Raw genomic sequence first — 21074 nt, forward strand, 5'->3', positions numbered from 1 at the left:
AACTACGTATTGCCCATTACTGAGATAGGAGAGAGGGATTTTTGTTTTATTTCTTGTATTCTGAACTGGAGATGAGATATCTGTATTTGCTTCACATCAAGTTACATAATTTTTCAGAAAGCTTACAAAAAGATCTAAGATAACTAAGATGCAGAGGCACTTGCTGAAATAAAATTTGATGAGAAAACATTCCCCTGTTTGAGGTAAGATTCTGTTTTCACAAGTACAACAAAACTCACAGCTCAGTGTGCTTGTAAATGGAGGAGGATTCAAAGATGTGAAACAGCACCCCAAGTCATATCTATGTTCCTTGATAATGGATTAGTTCAAGGGACAAAGAAGTCTGAGGTACAGTAGTGAATGTTTATCAGTCAAAAACTTGCTTGGAATTTCTGTACACTTCAGCCCCACTGAAATAGCAGCCTCAACTCATACTCCCACCTTTGCACAAAGATTCCCTACAGATGTGAGGGAAATGCCTGCAACAGAGGTATGCTTCTTTAGCATAAAATAGATTATTAGTGTCTCCCTATATTAGTATTTTTTTTACACAATAAGGACCAGAGAAAAAATCTTTAGTCTTCTTCTTCTAACGTATACTATTGCAGTTCCCAACATAATATGTACCAGAAATAGTGTGGCCAGCAGGAGTAGGGAAGTGATCGTGCCCCTGTACTCAGCACTGGTGAGGCCGCACCTCGAATACTGTGTTCAGTTTTGGGCCCCTCACTACACGAAGGACATTGAGGTGCTGGAGCGTGTCCAAAGAAGGGCAACGAGGCTGGTGAAGGGTCTGGAGAACAAGTCTTATGAGGAGCGGCTGAGGGAACTGGGGTTGTTTAGCCTGGAGAAGAGGAGGCTGAGGGGGAGACCTCATTGCTCTCTACAACTACCTGAAAGGAGGTTGTAGCGAGGTGGGTGTCGGTCTCTTCTCCCAAGTAACTGGCGATAGGACGAGAGGAAATGGCCTCAAGTTGCGCCAGGGGAGGTTTAGATTGGACGTGAGGAAAAATTTCTTTACTGAAAGGGTTATTAAACATTGGAACAGGCTGCCCAGGGAAGTGGTTGAGTCCCCATCCCTGGAGGGATTGAAAAGACGTGGTGGATGTGGTGCTTAGGGACACGGTTTAGTGGTGGACTCAGCAGTGTTAGGTTAACGGTTGGACTCAATGATCTTAGAGGTCTTTTCCAACCTAAATGATTCTATGCCTAAACAATCCTGTTTGGCCATTAGTTTCTTTAACTATTGGCACAGAACAAGATGATACACCTCTATTTAACAGTTTTGTTTAAAACAAGTTAATTTTTTAGCAAGGGAAATCATCTCTGATTTTAAAAAGCTATATATTTCACAGTGGTGGCACTGGAGGCAAAATAACGAATAATGAATTCTAACATTTGCCACTCTAACAGACTCGCTTTGAAAACCCTGGTAAGATTTGCTAGTACAGATTTTTTTGCTTTCAGATATTTTGAGAGTACAAAACAGATTTAGTAATATTGCAGACAGCCTTTTAATTTTCTTCCAAGAGAAAACCTCAGAAAGTGGAAATAGGATCTTAAATAACTTAATTCCCATAAGTTTATACATTATATAACACATACCTGAAACCAATCTGCATCTAATTTTTTTATCATCCTTTTAAGAATATTCAGTGCGAGACTCTCTTCCTTTTTAGCCCAGAAAACCTGAGCTTCTTCTAGTTGCCATTCAGAAACTCCATATCCCATTGGATTGTATTGTTTGATCTGAAACATAGCTCTTTCTGGAAGCTGAAATTGAAAAAACATTATAAACAATTCTTTAAGTCAAATACATGTAATCTCACAGCAAGTTTTGTTTTTAAATTCCATCTTCATTTGCTCTACTGGTGCAGCATATTCTGCCTATTCAATGCTAATAATTTATTTGCAGCAGAGATGAAATTATTTTTCTATATACTTGCAGAAAATCCTGATTTGCAACAAAAATAGACTATGGAATTAAACTTCACAAACCCCAAAATAAAGTATCAATGTTTAACATTTTAAATTACTTGGAGGTATAAAGTATAGAAATTCTACAATCAGTACCTACTGAAATAATGGATTTATAATTTTAGCTCAGTGATTATTATTACATCCTAAGAGACCGCAGAATAATAAGAAAAATGGCACCACCACACACTAATTCTTTTGTATGCCTACCTCTTCACTCGTATCACTAGTGAACTAACATCCTCATTATTTAGTAATCTAATATCACTGTGATAGTACAGAGAGCAAACTGTCTTTTTAACAATGTCAGAGATAAAGACTGAAGTGTATTTTCACAAGTTGTCCAACCAATAACCAAATCAACCAAACTTTTAAATAAGCAAGATAAACAATTAAAATGTAAGAATGCCTGTAAATGACAATATAAGTTTGGGTACTTCAATTAGTGGTCAGTGTGACGATTCTGTATGGCAACTCTCTTCCTTGTCCTGATGGATGGTAGTGGCACCAAAGAGGAAGAAAAGCCATTAGTTGCAAAGAGTGCTTCCTCAAAAACTTTCCTACATCCAGACACTTAGTGTTGTCAACTACTAGTGTACCAAAAGGAAAGCGTTATCATCCCATGGTTTGAAAGATTGATAAGGCCCAGAAGTACGCCCCAAAGGTTGCACATGACCTACAACACTGAAGAGGCTGGAACGATAGTGTTTTCAGAAACACACTGGCTCAATCTTTCAGAACCTTCTAATCCTCCCAAAATATGGCGCCCCAATTTTAATCTTCTTCTGTAACTAAAAATCACAAAGTGAAAAAAAATTAACTTCTATTGAGGCTCTTACAGGACACTCATCACCACAGTGTTTTAGTGGCTGGGCAGGCATAAGATTAAAAAAATTCTGAATAAGTAATTTTCCCAAACAATTCTGGAGGCACTGAGTAAACCTTGCAAACTTACAAAATCAAAGACAGCTGTTCTACTGATTTCATCATTATTCACAAAAAGAGTTAGAACCTTCCTGAAATCAAGGTTTAATATAGTTTCACATATGTGAAGTGTTAAACATTCCAGGTTATATATTTAGCTGGAACTATTTTCTGCAGAGGTTCTTGGGGAATACTGTTGCTCTATAAATTCTTGTTGAGTTACTCCTCCAAGATGCACTACCTAGAACAAGCCAGGGCTGACTCTGGACCTTAAGTGCATTAGCAGCTGCAGAAACCACTGATACTGCAAATCCCATTAAGTCATTCACAGAGAGAGATTTACCACAGTGCAATGGTGCTTTGAGAGTATAAAATCTTGAAGACAACACTAAATATACAGATGCAGTGGAGTTCTTTCTGAAGCTTTACTCTGGAACACTACAATAGTATGATGCAAGTGAAAGCTGGATATATAAAACTGCATCAAAATAAAGTAACAGAGCTAGAAGAGCATTCTTCACTAACAATTCATTTTTATATTATCTCCCTCATAGAGTAGCTTAGAGTTATGAACAGAATTCAGAAAACATGTCCATAAATACAGTTTATGACTAAGTTCTACATAGTTTAAGTCTCCAACTAATTGATTCATTGAATAAACTTAGAATACAGTTAATCTTTAGTACTGTTAAAAAATGGAAGTTCTTTTATAAACTAAAAACTGAAACATCCATCACTGATCTTTCCTGGAATTTGTTACCTGTGTATTTTTAGCAGTTCTTGCCAATCTAGAGAGCTCCACTAGATGTTTGGTCAGGATGTCTTTAATACATTCTCTTTTGGTATTTTCATTCTCCTTTTCAAGCAAGATCTCCAAAATTACAGTGCGCAGAGCCATGATAGGTTCCTGGAAACAGAAGTCACTGTCCTTGAGAAGCTGGGACTGTCTCTGCCATTTCAAATAAATATCATTCAGTTGCTGAGTAGTAACAGATCTGCAATTGTTACCAAAAGAAAAAAGGTCTGTTATTAAGTCTCACTAAGTATTAGTGAAACACAAGATGAGTTAACAAAAGTAAACTACCAAGGTAGTTCACAATCTACAGTTAAAAACCAAGAAACAGTCCATAAAACCCTACAATGATTAATATGCATGAATAAACTGGCAGGCTTCCAGTTTTAACAAACATGAGAATCAAGACATCAACATTAGTAAGGTGAACAACTCCACTGCAAACATTCTTGATTAAGTATCAAAAACTGTTGTGTTAAAGGTCCATCAGCAAAGGGAATCGCATTCAAACATAGGGCTACTTAAAATATTAGAGACCAAGATTCCTATTTTATTATATAGGTTGTATATGGATTAATATAAGAATAAATTCCAAACTGTGACATTGTAGCTGTGTAGGTTGTCATTATATATATTATTTTCTTAGGCAATTCATTAACTGCAAATAGCAGTGGTTCATAGGGTCCTGGACATGCTAAATGACTGTAGGATGACCATAAGCTATCAAACTGATACAACTATAGCAGAAAAAATTCAGTGTTAATAGCACTACAGAGATAAATACCTTCCTATGATTAAAAAGCAATGTTAAGAATTCAGGTAGAATACTGATGGTAATAGTGGTCCATGAAGAAACTGATTCAAACTGAAACAACTTTCAATAGATCTATGGGTATTATCAAGGAAATGGAAAACATTTCTAGAAAGGAGACTAGAAGAGGATGACTCAGTTACTTTAGTAAACCAAAGGCTAGGAGATATGACTGCTACCTTGGAGTATACCAGGGAACTCAAAACAAAGGAAAGAAAACAATTATTTAAAATACAAGATTGCCATAATATCAAATAATTAAAACTAGACCACGAATAAATCCAGTCTGGAAATAAAGAGAATCTAGATTTGTCTTCACATAGTAAAGCTAAAATCCGTATTGTTTTTAAAATGAAGTTTGAGATGTTCATGAATAAAATATATTGAGGTAATTTTATTTTTGTGCTAGACTTGATTACCAAAAATCCTGAAAATTGAGAAAGGAGTATGAAACAAGCTTAAAGAAATACCTGGAGAACAGTAGACCTATGTTTTCCAACTCTCCAATTAGCTGTAGTCTGCAAAGAGTTGGATATAATGAATAAACAGACTCAAGGCTGCCTTTGCACAGCTCTTCGACTTCATTCACTCTATGGATTTAACAGAGAAATAGTAGTTTTTTTTTTTAATATCCACAAGTAATTCCAAATATCCATAACATAATTTCCATACAATGAACAGAATTTAAACAGAAAAACTATTCTGTTCGGAATTATTTTGTATTACCATTAAAGTTCAAAAATTAAGTTTGTCAATAAATGAAAACACAGAAAGCATATATAAACTCCAAAGCCTATGTGATAGCTCAGCTAAAGAAGAGTAGTCAGCATTCAAATCCACTTAAATCCTTAAAAGAGGACCGCAAAGTAAGGGATGTATACTACAGGAAATGTATCTTCAATTAGCACACAAATTGTATATGCACAGAAGACAAATTTAAGTTAAAAAACTTAGAAACGAAGTTGCCGTCCAGAAGTATTAATTTTATTCTATGCATGACTCTTTATTTAAGCCCATAAAACCCTAAAATAGTCTTTTATACATGACTTGTGACTACAAACACACACACTGTCCATCTCTCTCTCTAACAGCAGAATATTTGCATATAGTTACCTGGCATCTTTAAGACTGTCATAGAAAGCAGAGAATTCCTTATCTCGTAAAGACTGAAGAGCATCATACAATGATTCATGGTACCCCGGTCTTCCTGTCTCATCTCTTAAAAATAAAACGAAAGTAACATAAAATAAAAGGAAAATTGTATTTCTCTACAAAGAAGTCAATTTTATCTTTATGACAAATATTTTTAGTAATACATTTTCTGCAGTTGGACAGATTGCTGTTTTGCATGATAAAAAATAATAATGCAAGCCTTTAAATTTTAAATTAATTTAGTATTTTATAAATTCAAGCTGTTCTTTTAAAACAGAAAAAACAGTAATTGTCAAAATATTTGGAATATGGAGAATATGTTCAAGGTGGTATCAAAAATATGACACAAAACCAACCAATAAAAATTTAATCATAACATTTCTCGCAGTATTATGCTGAAAGATATATATTACGCTATGTATGCAATTTCAGTTCAGAATCAACAATTTTTTACATTTAACTTCAGAAACATTTTTAAAAAGGAAAAAATAAAGAAAATCAGAAGGCTGAAAAAACCCATAGTGTTCAACTTAATTTCTCTTCTTTGCTCTTTTCACTTTTCTTTCTTCTTTTCCTTGACCCTCCTCTTTCCTGCCATCTCATTCTCGCTCTTTTCATCTTACATATTGTTTTTCTCTTCCTGTATTAAAGCTGAATATTCTATTTGCCTAAGAGGTTTATAACCAAAGAGGTTCATACAGACCCTAACCCAGGGACAAAGAGAGCCCACCTATATGAAGTTTGTTCTGACTGTGGCATGACATATGCCCTTCAACAGCATGTCTGTGAAGTCCTCCAGGTGCTTCTAAACAATGATCTTAAGACAGTGCAGGAGAAGAGAATGAACACACCAAGAGTACGTTCCCCAGACCTATGTCTCTGTAAGAGTCTTAGGAGAAAAATCCTCCATTCTCCTGACTACTAAAAGTTAATGTAGAAGGAGTTACTGAAGACCCCATCATGTAACTTCTGCTTGTACCAAAATCTAGTCAATCTATTCTGTATTCCTCCTAAAATGTGTGATAATGTAGCTGTACTAGGAAGGGACAGAGTTCACACTATATCCTGGCCAGTCATATGAAATAACTAATGCCAGGCATCCAACATTACACAAGTGAGGAGATTACTCCTTATGAGGGAGCAGCCATGAATCAACACTTGTGGTTGCTCATCCAGGTCTAGATAACCTCTTGTGGCTTACTGAGTAATATTTTCCCCATTTGCTTATAAATTAAACATTAAAAACTATCTATCCCTCATATGTACTTAAGACACATCTACTATCTGAGTCAAAATGGAAAATTTCAGTTTATAGTTATGAACAATCAAAAAGAAGAATCAACTGCATACAGTTTCCCAGGAAAATGAAAAGTGATGTGCATACAAAACACAGGTCTAAGTGAAAAAGACTGCTTTTCAATTCAACAATTAAGATAAATTAGGTGACCTGCTTCATAGAAATTATATTCTAATGTCATCTTTTGGCTTGGAACCAAAACCTTTGCCTTTCACTTAAAGAACTAGCAAAAAAGTAAGTCGGTTTACTTGACAGATGAGATGTGACCCCACTGCATATTCCTCCATGCTGCCTGGTAGCGTATTTCCTGTAGTTCCGCACACCACTCAGTGTTTTCATGTTCCAGTCCTTTTAAATACATGGAAAGAATGTGGCAAAGCCCAAAATTCTGCAACGCCTGGAATTAACAAAATTACTGAAAGTTGGTTTTCCTCCTTTAATAAACTGAACTGTTTTTTTAAAAGGCTTTGTTTTATCTTTGGAAACAAAGAAGCCTTTGCGGGTAAGGCAGAACCATAAGTATTTCTAAACTCAGCACTATACAAGATGAAAACATTTTAATAAGACTACTAATCACACTATTGATACCTGCAACCCCAGAAAAACTGTTTCATTACTACTGTGGCTGGCATTCTTTGAAATAAATTTCCATGTTGTGTTTCAAATGAACTATCTGCTCCCGTTTCTCCATTCCATCATTCCTGGGTAGTAAGCCAAAACTGGTTTTACTTCTTAATGAACTATTTTTCCTGGTGGGTATTTGAAAAAGTTTCCTACAACTCCTAAACTCCTATCTGTTTGAAGACCAACCATAATGACTTTATAATTGTGACTACTTATCCAGGTGATGTGTGCAGCCATTATGAAGGAGAAACACAATGGAATTTTAACAATGATACTAAATAATTTGGGGTAGGAAAAGAAAAATACCATAGGAAAATGAAATGAGGGGAAACACAGATATACCTGTGCTATGTTATTACAGAACTGGTATAAACATTTTTAGGCTAAAAAAGCAACATATTTTTAAGGAATCAAAATAAGACAACATCAATTCTATTTATTTATTTAATCAGAAATACCACAATTTCAGTAAGATAGTTGCCATAATGGAGAGGTTTAAAGAACGAGATGGCAAAAATAACGAATTACATTACTTTTTATATCCTGTCATTTTAGGAGCTGGCCAAATTCTGTATAAAATTAAATATATTTATTTTGAAATATTTCACAAAATTCATTACCCAAGATAGGGATTACGGGTGAGTGACAAGAGGACTAAAAGCCTTAATGTTTGCAGGACAAACATTGAGTTGTCTTACATTATACAGTTTGGATGCCTATGACAGTGGGCTGGACTTGATGATCAGAGAGATCTCTTTTAGTCCTAAAACAATTTTGCATTTACTACAAATTACTCTCAGTATGATGGATACCAGTTCCTCCATTCATTTCCTATTATAAAATAAAATTACCTCTATTATTCCTGCCTGGCGAGTAGATGGAGAGAGGCTTGCCTCAAGGTCATATGTTACAAGGGCTTTCTCCCATACTGCTTCATGCTCATACGTTCTGATCCTGTTGTAAGTTAACAAGAAGTTTTCAATTTAAGTTCCTTACTAATAAATGAAAGCAATGATTTTAAAGAACATAAAAACATTAATAAATTATACCGTGCTAATGGCTGTAACATTCTTCCTCCACCACAGCCATAGAGACTGTCAGGTTCTCCAATGCTTCTATATATGTCCATGAGAAGGTCCTAGAACATGCGCCATTAAATGAAGAATTACCTTTTTTGGAACCAGTTCAAGTGAGTTTTATACTATCATGTAAGTTTATAAATACAAGTCCTTCCATGTAACATGTTGTCATGATTGCTCACAGTGTCTGCGCCTGCTATCATCACAGGAAGAGAAGTTTTGTAGTCTAGCAAAACTCTTCAGGACTACCTAACCCTTCTGCTAAGTTATTAAAACAGTGCTGGGTCTTAGGTGGACTGGTTGAAAAGCAAAAGGCAGTAGTACTGAATGAGCATCAGACATACCAGCTGAGCAAGGCATTTTAAAGATATGCAAGCACAGTTCTGGAATAATGAACTATGGAAAGAAGTAACTTAGACAAGCCTACTGAATCAGATTTTATGTATCAAATAAACTTGTAGGAGATAATACTACTTTGGTTTTGATTATTACAACTTGCTACACCACTTGCTGATTTTTAATGAACGTATCTCTCTGACAAAATAAACTGAAAAATACTCAGCTGGTTACCACCACGAGGTCAGTTCTTCTGAGGAACAAAGTCTGCTTTGCTGCAATTTAAAATTTGCCAGTTGATTAGTGCTTCAGGTGAACGAATACTCAATTTAACTTGTCTGGCAAGGCCATTGAGTTCACTTTGAATTAAAGGACAAGGAGAACTTTCAAATACAGCTTTTGGAGTTCAATGAGATCTGCCTTCAGCTCAGATGAAACCTACTGTTAATTGCAATTATATGAGAAGGTTTGCTTCCAGATTATGAAGCACACACATGTACCTGTAAACTTTTGCCACTTTCTTCTTTACTTTTTTCATTCAAAATAGTAATAGTTGTTCTTTGACTTTCTTCTTCAAATGTCAAACTCTTCGCTGCTTTGAAAGACGACCTAAACGAAATGTTTCAACTGGTAAAGTTAAATGAAATTTCATACTAAGAACTAAAGACATTCTGAAACAACACTTAAGAAGCAAGGGGCACAAACACCAAATACAAGATCAGGCCTGTCAGTCATATCCCCAGGTTATTCAAAATGGCTCTCCACCAGAATGACAAATTGATCAGCTGAACTGAGAATATCAACATCAAGGGATTTTAACATCAAGGTGGTTTTTCAGAGAAAAAAACCCCCACCTTGTAATGTCTAATCTTTTATTACATCAAATTGCTTTTGTGAATACCTGAAGCAAGAATGCTCTCTTCTGGGAAAGAATAAAAGCAACTACAGAATATATATGCTTACAACTATACTTTTGTTATACATTCACTGCCTTAGTGTTATTTGTCACCAAAACGAAGCTAGTAAACTAGTTCTGTATTTTGACCTTGCTAGACCAGAAGACAAAGATAATTGTCCATTATAGAAGAAAACTCCTTCTACAAGGATCATTCAGCTCTACCCACACAATTCTGGTCATCATTCTGTGGTTTCTTTCTCCCCTTGAGTCACTTCTGGCTGTAATTTAACCACTAGCACACTATTAATTATGAGAAATAGAATCTGAAAAGTGTTCAATTTAGAAAGTGAGATTCAATACATTTTAGTATTCAGAAGCATTAGATTTAGTAAAGTTTCTCCAGAACACACACTACTAAGAAAACTTTCTGGTTAGAAGTGAAAATGACACTATTTTGAGTGTGTCACAGCTAGCAAACTAGCAAGGTTGGGATCACATTCAAGGATTGGTAGAAATATTTTCCAGGTCAATACACACGCTGAAGGAATTTTTTTAAAGTTTCCTTTTCACATAACAAAACACTACTGGGACACACAAAACATGATCCATTTTACCAGAAATGTCAAGAAACTGCATTCCTCAAGCCTTGTACCTTTCTCGCTGTTTGTCTATATTTATCTTGTCTGCGTAGATTTCTGTGTAGAGCAAGGCTGTGAAGTGAGCAGCACAAGACTGTGCTGCTATAGCAACCTCAAGATAATTCAGATCTAGCCAGAAGCTGTCATCAAAAACTGTACCTGAAACAGATCTGATTAAATAAAGACTTTAATGTTGCTGTAACTAACCTTCCCTCTAACATTAAAGAAAATAAATCCAATCTAACTATAAAGCCTTCCAAAGGCTAATTTTATCTTAGCCTCCCCAAAACCCATACCACAAAAAGTTCATCAGACAAAAAGTTTTTAGAAAACTCCTTCCGCATAGTTAGAACCCTTTAAGGCTAGCCGTATCACTTCTGTAACAAATGCAAGGTCACTATTATATCTTCATTCTTTTAACTGACATGTTCTCTACCACATCCTTCTTCCTTAATCTAGAGCGTCAGCAGATCATACAACAGTCATAATTAAATTAAAGCAATAGTTTGGAAAGCTGTAATTCACCTCTTTTGTCTTCTTAAGTAATCAACAACAGCAAGCATGGCTCGTCGAGATACTTTATCCAAACTTCTAAAATTACGGGTTTCTTGCTCTGGGATGTATATTTCAAAAGAAAGAACATAATGAACTCTTGTTATAACGTATCCATTTACAAAATAAAAAGGTGTATTTTGTACTCAAGAAAATAACTAAAAACGTCCTTGGACGGCATTTCCAAAATTAAATTAATAGTTTGTCACAAAATGTATTTCTCCTCCTTATATGACGTTAATGACATTACAGTAGTTTATACTGCAATTTTATTTATCAAATCATCTTTGCATTAATAATTTGTGGATTCTATTTCTTCTTATAGAATTCAGAGATGATTCAACATCATTGCACAAAGCTCCATAACAGACCTCTTCCCTTAGGCTTGAGCCATATAAAGTTATTCCAAAGCCACAGAAACACTTATTAGTAGCTTTACTGGAGATTTTGTAGCGTATGCTTATACAAAAACCACTATCTCCCACACACAGATACTTACTTTTAAAGAATTTATATTTCCATGCCTTGCTTTTGGATTAAAAAAAAAAACAGATGGCTACAGTTTTGTGTTCTGGTCATTGGGTTAATAATCTTGTCATTTTTCTGGACATTTTTAATTTATAAAATACAAGAAGCAAGAAATAGGGAAAGCATAAGCGAAGGTTGGATTACTATTACACTACAGTAAGGTGCAGAACTAGAAATTTCCCCTAAAGAAAGCAAAAACCAAGTAAAAAAAGAAGTATCTGGGCATTTCGCGTGTTCCAACAAACAGAAATGAACAGCACTTACTTTTCACTGCTACCAAAGACCTTACAGAAGGAACACCAACTCCTTCTTTATAAGTCATCTCCCACATGCTTAACTTTTGAAAGACACACAGTGGGGACATCTGACTCTCAGTTCCTAACGCACCATGACATTTTGCTCTCCAGATCCATACCCATGTGCTACACTACTTGCAAATGTAGACGTAGCGTCTCACAGGCAGTGTCCATTCTGTTAGCACTGTACAGTCAACGCCCCAAAGAGATTGTTACTTCCTCTTTCATAATTTGATCAGCTGAATAATTGAAAATTTCTGAATGAATTATATTTGGGTACCAGAAAGTATTAACGAGTCAGGGGAAGGAAAAGGCACTGAGCAAGAAAACTGGAAGAAAAAAGTTATTCTTCAGGATTTGTTGAACAACAGACCAAATGACTATAGTAGTAACTATAAGCTGTCAGCACCGTGTTCATATTCACTTGCTAACAAGAAGCTTACAGACAGAAAACGAAAACGGTGTCTGTTTTTTCATGGCATCAGATAGAAATTCTAAACTCTAAGGAGAAATAACTGAACATGTATTTTGACAGATTCATTAAAAAAAAATTATATCTCTTCTGCAAAATAATAGATTCAACTGATATATGATTCTGGCCAGACTGACATGCACTAAGTCCAAATTGGTTTTCATTTTTAGTTTGGTGGGTCTGACTCTTGTCAAGCAGTTGGCAATATACGATTAGGTTTGGTTTCTCAGGCAGAGCAGTGACTGGCATGATGTTCACACTATTTATGCTTTAAATTGCCAAGATTAACAGCAATTCCTAGAACTTCCATGTCAAAATGGATCAACAGGAAGACTCTTGCTCAGAAGCACTCAACTCTCTCATGTCTAACTGCCTGGTCTTTGCCACAGTTTGGACCCTGATGGATTGGAATGAAATTTACCTAGGTTTTCTAGGAAGATTTTTCTCCTTGTTTTGATAGGGTAAGAGTTCCTCCTTGAAGAAACTGGTAGTCACCAGATGTTTAAAATTTTTGTTTTGAATACTGGTGATGTTCTATCGTTCCAACTTTGGAATTAACGTATCTTTGCTCTGTTGGCTAGCACACCTCCAGTTTATCTGTGAACAACTACATAGACAACGAGCTGTGTGCTACTTCATGTATATTTTTTTTTGGTACCAGGACAGTTTTTCACCTGAAGAACTCCATTTAAAGCTTTTACATGTCCTTTATTCTGCTCTTATTGCCTCAGTAAGATCCCTTGCGTAGAATCACAACGTTTGAAGAGGCCTCTATCATTTGCTCATTGGTGTCACTGAACTAACTGCAAGTTTATAAAACTTAGAAAAATCCCTTCATAGTTTTCATAGAACATTTTGGGTTACTCTGTGCATCTGAGATAAATTTGTGCACTACTTTCCCTGGCTGCTTACAGGAAGGAAATAGGAAATTGTTAATCCTCTTCTATCTTACAAAGTGAGACAATAATAAAAATATCTGGATTGTGGGAACAGCTTATTACCCGACTTCAGAAATGTGTAACAATATTGCTCTAGTCTTTCTGGCCAGGCTAGTCAGCATCTATAAAAAGTACCTTAAAATACCTCTAGTAACATTAGGCTTATTTACATCACTCTTAGTACAAACTGCAATACTAAGGGTTTTTACCTCTCTGGCAACCTAAAGCTTGCATGACTTGCCTGTAAAGAGACTGCAAGACATTGTACAGACTCATTCCTTTGGTGATTTGGCACTGAAGAAGGGATTTGGAAGATATAGCAAAGTAGCTACTGCACAAAAAAATATTAACCTGAAGTTACTGTATTTGTCTTAAGTAAGGGACATGCACAAATAAAAGAAATACATTACTTCAGCTCCTGAAAGTAAGTTCATGTACCATTCCCATAGTCTAATAAGAAAGATCTTATTTTTTACACAGATTTCTTACAGCTTCAACCACAATCTAATTGGAAAGGACACCAGCCAGCTTGATCAGAAGGTGTTTTGTTTTTAATGGAACTTACGGCATTACTCATACTCAGCTGCAGTTCTTTTGGTTACGAATTCCTTTCATTCTGCTGGACTGGAACAAGTCTTTTGAATGTAATAGGGAGACCATTATCAACATTAGGCAGAAGCTAAAGCAAGGGTTAGTCTCTTTTCCAAGGGGAAAATCCAGGTGAAAACTGCCTTTAATCGCTCTTGTTTGAGTAAGAGAGGAATTTAACTGCCATTTAGTCATTTTAAGAGACAGTCTAAGACTCAGTCTTGCAGCACACAACATTGGATCACATCTAAATTCAGCAAGTAATAAACATTATCCAGCTGTGAATAAGGAAAGAAGCTATACAGAAGAAACTACTTGGACACTGCTAATGAACAGCTTCAAAATTACTGGTATCTCCACTGAAAAAGATCAAACAATTGGACAGAAGCTTCTAAAATTCTGTCTGCCTACAAGTGTGCATCATACATTTGATATCAGAAAATAATTTTTTCACAACCAGAATTCCTCCTTCAGCTGAAACAAAACTATTATGACATTACCTGAATCAGAATTTGGAGGTGTTGTAGATCTACTAGAAGAGGCAAATCTGCAACAGGCTGTAAAAAACTTCTGGATATGAACGGACAGAAGATTTCTCCAAGATTCATCTGAGTCATGAAGAAGGATATCATGAATCAGGTACGGAAGCAAAGTTTGACACAAGTCTGTTTTCACCTAGAAAACAATCATGCACAGCAGTTGCTAAGAAAAACAACCAAAACACCTTTCTTTCTCAGGTTACAACCAAATGGACAACTATGCAAACAAACATGTAATGCTTGAGAAAGAACATGTAATATGAAAAATATAAACCATTCAATAGGGCTATGCTGGCATTCAGTTAAAGTAGTCACATAAAGTTCATCTATGTTTACAATTATCTCTCAAATCTTGTATTTCAAGAGTCTATTTTATGGGTATCTGCAATATCTGGCTATGAAGGATCTGTATTACTGTTAAGAAAAAGTAGTAACTTAATAGCAGAAATGACTATTTGCTATCAAGATGAGTAATCATATATTTTTGAGCATCACAGGGCACATACATATATACATACATATAATTTAGCTTACCTCACATAGCGGCTTCATTAACTGGAGAACTTCATTTTGCACACCTCCACTGTCCAGTATTGAACTAGTTAGGCGCTTGATCCAGGTCTCATGACTTTCTCCCAGAGGTATCCACAGGTTTGTGTCATCCAAAGTTTCTAAAGGAGCCTCTGTATCATTAGCAGGTACTACAAAAAACTAGAAGGAAAATATATATATTGAAAAGATACATATATTGAAAAGAATAAACAAATTCTACGGCATAAAAAAACCCCGTACTGCAATCTGCACAGATTAAAACATATTAAATATTAACCGTGCTTTAATTAATTGACAATATCAATTTTGTTCATGTAAATGTAAAGTTTTCCAAGGAAATCTGAAAGTATTAAGAACAAAATTTTACTGACAACATCAACAAGGCCACATTAGACATCACATTTAGGTTACAGATCAAAAGTTTGAAAATTAGGAAATATCTGATTGATGGTTAATTATGCACTTTTTTATCTGACCTATTTTCCACTAAGTTTTTGCATCAAATGATACTGGTATCCTGAGAAAGAATGTATTAGATTACCACGGAAATAATAAAAAATTGTCTGTCTGATAATGAAAGTACACAGCTTTTTAACATCAAATTGGTAATTTCCTAGGTGAAGAAGATGCAAATGCTGAAACAGAAAGGAGAAACAGATGTACAAAAGCAATCACATTTGCAATCAGACTGATGAAAAGTCCAAATTTTGCATTCATCAAAGCCTATCTCAAAAATATTTTCAAATTTACTTTTTAAAAATATATATTTTTATGTTTTCTCTATTCCATATGCCATATAAATAAGTATATCAGAAGAAGTACCTTTTTCCTAGACATTCTGAAAGGCTGTAGATAGATTAACATGGGATCAGCTTTATTTTTATAAACTTCCCAAAATTCACTGCCAGACTTGGTGGCTAATATGTTTTTCAAACAGGAAACAGCAGCAGCTCTAACATCAATACTGAAAAAGTAGCATACACAACGTCATTATTATTAATTTCATTCAGATATTTTATTTTCAAAATCACCTTTATAACAAGACAAATAATTCCATCATCTAACAACATGTGCATCAAATCAGAGAATTTTGGACTAGGATATGCCATTGCATATTCTGTTATAAAGCAAAGCCTCAGTATTTACTCCACAGCATTGCTATTCTCTACAGCACAGAAGAGACTCTGGCTCAAGTCCAAATAGAGAATTTCTAGGAAACATCTAAGCGTGACTGGATAAGTAATGTGAGCCTTGAAGAAACACACGGTTGGACATTAACAGGTGTTAATAACACTTTTAGAGTATTACTCTGAGGTGATTTGAACAACGTACAACTTAATGGCTCCTATTAAGCTTTGAACTAAATAAATTAAATAAGTATACTCACAAATTATCTGTTAAAGCAATATTTATTTGAGTTAACATTATGAAGACCCATTGAAGTTTTCTATCTTCAAGTAAGTCCGCTGCTTTAGAATCCAGTACATTTTCAGCATGCTGAAGAGCTATGGTGGAGAAATCCATGGGACCTATTTCTCCCAAGCAACTTCCAACAGCCTCTGCAAATGCAGGTAATTTTATAGTCTTATGCACACTAAAACAAGGTCTCACCCTAAAAAGTTGCAATTAATATAAACTACTTTTAGAACTGAGATTATTATGGGGTAAAAAGCTGCAAACATTTATAAATAATCATTTGAGGAGCTTTATGATTAAAATTACATGTACACAAATTTTGCAGCTTAAGATTAATAAATAATATAGTTATGCTTTCTAACTCAATTTTCTAGGAGTGCCTATGGCTCTGGATTTTGCAGTTTAAATCAGATATGGATTTTATTTTTGCTTGTGTCAGAAACAGGAAAGTGCAAATGGTGAGAATCACAGCCACTAAGAGACACTCATTTTCATTCTCTAAGGTTATGATAAATACAAACAGTAGCCTGTGAACACAAACAGTAGCCTGTAAACTCATTAAGAATTAACCTACATTTTACATAAAATGATGTATCAATGTGTTCTTCATTTGCTTTCCAGACAAAATATTTTATAAAAACACATAACTACATGTAAGAAAAAACAAAACAAAATTGACCTTGAAAATAGTTTTAAAAAAGCGATGTTAATGTTCGTCAGAAAGAAACCAAAATCTATTCCCCTGCTCTTTCCTTCATACTCGGACACATATGTGTCTTAAAAAGTTTCCGTTTTCTACAACATTGTTTTAACCACCCGAGCAAATAAAGAACAGACTGAAGATACACAGGTTATGTTTTGAACTAAATTTAACAAATCATCTTAGAAAACACAATGCAGAAAAGGCTGAAACTTACAGCTTGCGGAGGTGCTGAAGAATGTATCATACTGAAGTCAATGTGAGCTTCAGTTGCTCAGCATTTGTAATTATCAGTTATGAGTCTTTTAGACAAAAAAATATATTAAGGCAAATGTTCTCATTACTTGTGTTTCTGTCTAGTTTAGACATCTAATTTCAGTAAACATCACCTTTGTGGAGGTACTCCCCACTTGGGGAAGAGGGGATTTGGATTTTAGCTTTGGATCAAACATTAACCAGGTGCTCAATGTAAACAGTGAGAATAATTTTAATAATACAGAAGAGGTTTTGAGATGGAGAACAACTATTTTAATTTCCACTAAGACATGCCTTTCAAATTTCCAGATAAGTTCTCTTCAACTTTTCTTACTATTTTTCAACCTAATAAAGTGACCCATATAACAGCGGATGACTCTTTATTGAGTATAGAAGAGACCAGGGTCTGAACTGATGACAATTTAAGTTATTAGTGAAAGCTGTAAAATACAGAGACTGAAAAGAAGACATATCACCCATTTTAACATTCCTGATGGCAACCTCTGGCAGCAAATGCAAAATAGCAGTGGGAAGTAACATTGAGAATGGCCACAGTTTCAACCTGGGGTTTGCAATGACAGCCCTAGGATGCCTGTGGGACTAATTAACTTACCCAGCACCGCTTTTTCACCTGTATGGTTAACTGCCATCTTGGACAGCTGCAGTAAGCTCACCACCAATTTCACTACTACAGAATCTTCTGGCTTTTCTATCATTCAGGAAGAAAAATAAACCCCAAAAATGTCATTGTGTATTTGTAATGTGAACATATTAGAAGAAAACACTGCTTTAGTATCTTTTATCTAAAAATGTCAACATGCATTATTAATGATGAAGCAAGTTGGTATTAAACAGTACATAAAAAGAATTATTCATTTTTCTTATTCATCATGTCTTGAAAAAATTTGTGTTTGACTATGCCAAAGAATCCCCAAAACTAGAATACACAAATGCTATTATTTTCAGTGTTTTGATGTAGAAATGATAATTACATACATGAAAAGCTAGTGTAAGAATGTTATTTGAAACAGTGAAGTCACACTATGTGACTCCACTGACAGCACTTAAGCTAACACCATCATTCTGTTCTAAAGCTGAATGCAAGGAATATCCCAAAATAAGGCTTTCTGCCAGCAATTTCACAGAATTTGACTAGCTTTCAGTTGCCTAATTAACTTTGCCAAATTATAAACTCTCAAGATGGATATTTCCTTACATATTTGCTGCCTGCCTGAGGTCTTTTTTTAAAATAAACATTCCAAACAAAATGGTTTTGCTGTTTCCAGGAACAAGGCAAATCATATTTCTTCCTAGACCAATGTAAAAAAAATAAAAGCAGTATTTTCTTTTAAAAAATCCTGCTGCCCTGTTGATTGGAATGGAAACCTGGAAATGGGCTTTAGGCTTGCTGACATTTTTATAAAAGTGAATACACGCGGCCAAACTGCAGTAGTTATTTCTTAAATGTTATCTTTCAGCATACAGTTTTATAGCCTTTATCAATAACTGTTTTTTTACTTCTTTTTAACACCTAAACTAACAACAAAGTTATTTGTAAGTGGTCTTTTAGACAAAAAATATATTAAGGCAAATGTTCTCATTACTTGTGTTTCTGTCTAGTTATTGAATAACAAAGTTATTTGTAAGTAGACTTTTAGTATAAGGCAAAATCAAGGCAACAGGCCCACCAAGCCTGCTAGCCCGCCTCCAACAGAGCCAGAGAAGTATTTCTCTTCAGGTTTTGCCAGTCAGCAGATTGGGGATTTCTGAGGAGATCTTCATGCCTAATAATCTCTATGAGAGATGTCTAACTCCTTTTAAGGTCCATTATGCTTCTGACCACCACAATAAGTGGCAGTAAGTTCTATGCTGTATATATTTTGTTTGAAAAAAAGTGTGGTTTCTCTTGTATAACTGCTGCCAGATAATTTAATCTGTTCTTGCACTGCGATAAAAGTGGTAAGTGCTCCCTACTCAGCTTCATCATACCATTCACCAGCTCATACACCTCTCTGTATTCCTATTCAATCTCTTTTCCAAGCTCACAAGGCTCTCCTCTGATGGAAGCTGTTCCACACAAGCTTGTTGCCCTTTTACTAATGCTCTTTTCAAGCAGAATTTCAAGACTAAAATGGTAAATGATATTCAAGATGTGGGGGGACAATGCACTTACACCATGGTCTTATGACAGACTAGTATTCTTCCCCAAATTTTACTTTGCACTAATTTACAATGAATTACATCAGCTCTTTTTATCTTCCCATCCTGCACACAAGCTGACGAAGACTTGATGTAGAGGAGAAAAGTGAAATGGTCTGGCACAAGCATCTGAAAACCAAAATAGGAAGGAACTGGGTCTGGACTGAGGGCTGAAACAGAATGCTGGGATGTGGCAAGGTTCAACTAAACTAAATCCTACCGTTTTAAAACTTCTGTGAGCTTTATTTTCTATCATACTATGCCTTTAATAAAATCTAGCTTCATTACATTTAAAAGAGTAGGGAGATTCATATACAAGAAAACTCACTAAGCAGCCATAAAGCAATACACTCGTATATATATATATATATAAAAAAAAAATTATACGCTATCCTGGTCATTCACAATCATAAGTGCCCCATGCCAAAAGCTGGAAGGGCATTTTATCCTCTCTGCCATATAACACCTCATATAGTATTTATAATACACTCTGCTAAAGATACCTCAGATTTTTCATGAATAATAAATGTCATTCTACTCTGCATGTGAAATTATAATAAGGTTATATTGTTAAACATACAAAAACCCAGACACAAAATAAAACATCCGATGTCAAATTACAATAGGGTTACATCACTACATACCCAAAACCAGATACAAAAGAAACAAAATACATAATCAGATGTCAGTACCCTGGAAATTTTTCAGGAGATCCTTCATCTGATCTTTATATTGTTCCAATTGTTTGCGTAAATCATACAGTCCTTCAAGTCGTGTTAAGGGCAGTGAATCACAAACACCAACTGAGAGAAAGTGATTAATTTCCTGCAAAACAACATCTTGTATTAAGCACATATAGCATACAAATAAAGGCTTCAAGTAAAGAAGTGGCTCTCAGCAGTCCACAATGTGGATATTAATAGATGCAAAATAAGAATGGAGACCTACAAATGTCTCAGTGTCTGAAACTGGCAATAAAAAGAATCCACATCTATTTTAAATCTTTCTCAACTATACCTATAGCTATAAAATTGTTTTTCTTTTGAAAGTTTGCATTACAAAAACCACTATGCCATGAGATATATTTTAAAATGTAATTACCTCCAAAAGAGAATATGGTCCTTTACTGTATTTTATCTTCTGTTGAGTTGCTCGCAAATCTTTAAAAGCGGGATATTCAGGAAAAGGATCTAAGCATTTGATTGCTTGGTACAGATTTTCATTATCCTTATTATCTATAACCAGATACTTCAACAAGCCTAGGACCTGAACATAAAAAGTAAATGAAAAACAAAAAAGACAGAGAAACATTTTTCAGCCGTATTTCTTGTTCAGGTTACAAAGTTTGTATTTCTCCAAGTTCCATTAAACTGAGAACTCTATAAAAAAAATGTAAGATAATTTATTTACACTGTTAAAAATTATAAAATGTATAGAGGCTTGAGAAAATCACAGATATGTTCTAAAATGGTGAGACGTTTTTGCTACTCCCTCTCCCAAACAGACATCA

At 35.0% G+C, this 21074-nt stretch overlaps 1 protein-coding gene across 1 annotated transcript in view; it reads right to left on the bottom strand.

Moving 5' to 3' along the window:
• The window catches only part of ATM (ATM serine/threonine kinase), an 85796-nt gene that overhangs the window by 24122 nt on the left and 40600 nt on the right, over positions 1-21074 (bottom strand). The window contains 17 exon segments of the mRNA XM_009335266.1: positions 1606-1773; positions 3662-3896; positions 4976-5095; positions 5619-5723; positions 7203-7351; positions 8430-8532; positions 8628-8716; positions 9494-9602; positions 10544-10699; positions 11055-11142; positions 14404-14578; positions 14977-15153; positions 15817-15958; positions 16382-16553; positions 17979-18074; positions 20257-20389; positions 20666-20830. Coding sequence (XP_009333541.1) covers positions 1606-1773; positions 3662-3896; positions 4976-5095; positions 5619-5723; positions 7203-7351; positions 8430-8532; positions 8628-8716; positions 9494-9602; positions 10544-10699; positions 11055-11142; positions 14404-14578; positions 14977-15153; positions 15817-15958; positions 16382-16553; positions 17979-18074; positions 20257-20389; positions 20666-20830 — 2382 coding nt within the window.

Source organism: Pygoscelis adeliae, unplaced genomic scaffold (assembly GCF_000699105.1).
Source record: "Pygoscelis adeliae isolate BGI_AS28 unplaced genomic scaffold, ASM69910v1 Scaffold142, whole genome shotgun sequence".
Taxonomy (NCBI): Eukaryota; Metazoa; Chordata; class Aves; order Sphenisciformes; family Spheniscidae; genus Pygoscelis; species Pygoscelis adeliae.